This window comes from Austrofundulus limnaeus, unplaced genomic scaffold, assembly GCF_001266775.1.
Source record: "Austrofundulus limnaeus strain Quisiro unplaced genomic scaffold, Austrofundulus_limnaeus-1.0 Scaffold1124, whole genome shotgun sequence".
In the NCBI taxonomy this organism is placed as follows: domain Eukaryota; kingdom Metazoa; phylum Chordata; class Actinopteri; order Cyprinodontiformes; family Rivulidae; genus Austrofundulus; species Austrofundulus limnaeus.
Window position 1 is genome coordinate 81,087 of NW_013953526.1, and position 1,652 is coordinate 82,738.

The 1,652-nt window shown below is 38.8% G+C and overlaps 1 protein-coding gene across 1 annotated transcript in view; it reads left to right on the forward strand.

Annotated features, from left to right (window-relative positions):
• suco (SUN domain containing ossification factor) overlaps positions 1-1,652 on the forward strand; it is a gene marked incomplete in the record, with an annotated part of 88,481 nt that overhangs the window by 46,373 nt on the left and 40,456 nt on the right. The window contains 3 exon segments of the mRNA XM_014030831.1: positions 772-899; positions 1,050-1,117; positions 1,193-1,300. Coding sequence (XP_013886285.1) covers positions 772-899; positions 1,050-1,117; positions 1,193-1,300 — 304 coding nt within the window.

The window sequence follows — 1,652 nt, forward strand, 5'->3', positions numbered from 1 at the left end:
CGACGGACCGGTACAGCGCCCGCTTTACAGCAGACGCTGCGCCAATCCGCCTACAGTTTTTTTTATTTAAAACATTTACTTTAATTATTTTTGAATGTATCTATTTTATGAACACCATTTTATTTATTGAATTGAGTTTTATGTGTATTTAATTTAGTTATAATGTAAATACAATACAAATTAAACCAAGGTTTATATTAATTATCATTTAGATCCATATGGTAATATCTGACTGGGCCTTGTGTCACTTTATATTCAATAAATTGGGCCCRGAGGTCAAAAAGGTTAAGACCCCCTGCTTTAGACAACCAAATATTTGTTGGACAACAGGTTGTCTGCTGGACAACCTGGAAAATAAAATCCTCATGTCTACCCCTGACTAGTCAAAAAAAAAAGTGAGATATCTCGAATTGACTTTATGATTAGTCATAATTTAGTTGTTGATATCTGAAATATGTTTCATTCAGTAATTTATTGCAGATATCTTGAATTAGAGCCATCATATATGGGATTGAAAAGGTCTGATAAATATTCCTTCCACCTCCCGATGACATCACTGGTTGAGGTCAACAACAGCCCACCTACACTAAACACACTGCCTCAGCTGCTGGATGGTTTTACCAGAATCTTCTCAGATCTGATTCAGAGTCTTTATCCAAGGCCTGCCCCCAGAGTCCTACCAGCTAACAAGATTCTCACTACAGACATTTGTCTCCCTGTTCTTTTTATTCCTTTCACTGTAACGGGCCTGATCTCCATGTTTTTATTCAGGTCAGACTCTCCACACCTCCAGTAGTGGCAGCCCCCACCCACTGAAGAAGGTCCAGAAAAACTTCAAGAATAATTATGCTTCTGTGGAGTGTGGTGCCAAGGTCCTGTCTGCCAACAACGAGGCCAAGGTTACACACACACACACACACACACACACACGGATGGACGTCTCATTCTGTAACATTAAATATCTTTTAAACCTGCTTGTTCTACAGTTCAGCACATTTTAAGATAGTTTTCATTTGGTAATGCTAACTGTCATTTATTCTTTTTTACAGAGTACTTCAGCTATTCTTATGGAAAATATGGATCTTTACATGTTAAATCCTTGCAGTAACAAAGTCTGGTAGGTGTTTCCCTGAGCTCATGACCGTCTTGTTTCAGAGGAGTTTCACATTTAATGGACCTGTCGTCTCTTCAGGTTCGTCATTGAGCTCTGTGAGCCCATACAAGTCAAACAGCTGGACATTGCCAACTTTGAGCTTTTCTCCTCGACACCTAAAGACTTTTTGGTTTCTATAAGTGACAGGTAGGTCACTTTCTGGTGCCGTATGAACACACATTAACAACAAACACTAACAACAACAAACCATTGTTTCTTCTGTGTCTGGGAAGGAATACAGGATAAATCAGATGGTTTTTAAGATTGTTCATTTGGTCTCTGGTGAAATTCACTCACATCAAACGGCTCAAACATTAATGATTAACCCTTTCATTAAAACCTTGTCTGTGCTTCAGCTTAACATCTAAACATAAAAAGGTCAAACCCTTTCTTCCCTCTTCTGGTAATAGTAGGGCTGTGTATTAGCAAGAATTTGGTGATACGATACATATCATAACAGAGGGGTCACGATACGATATACCCCGATATGGTGCGATAC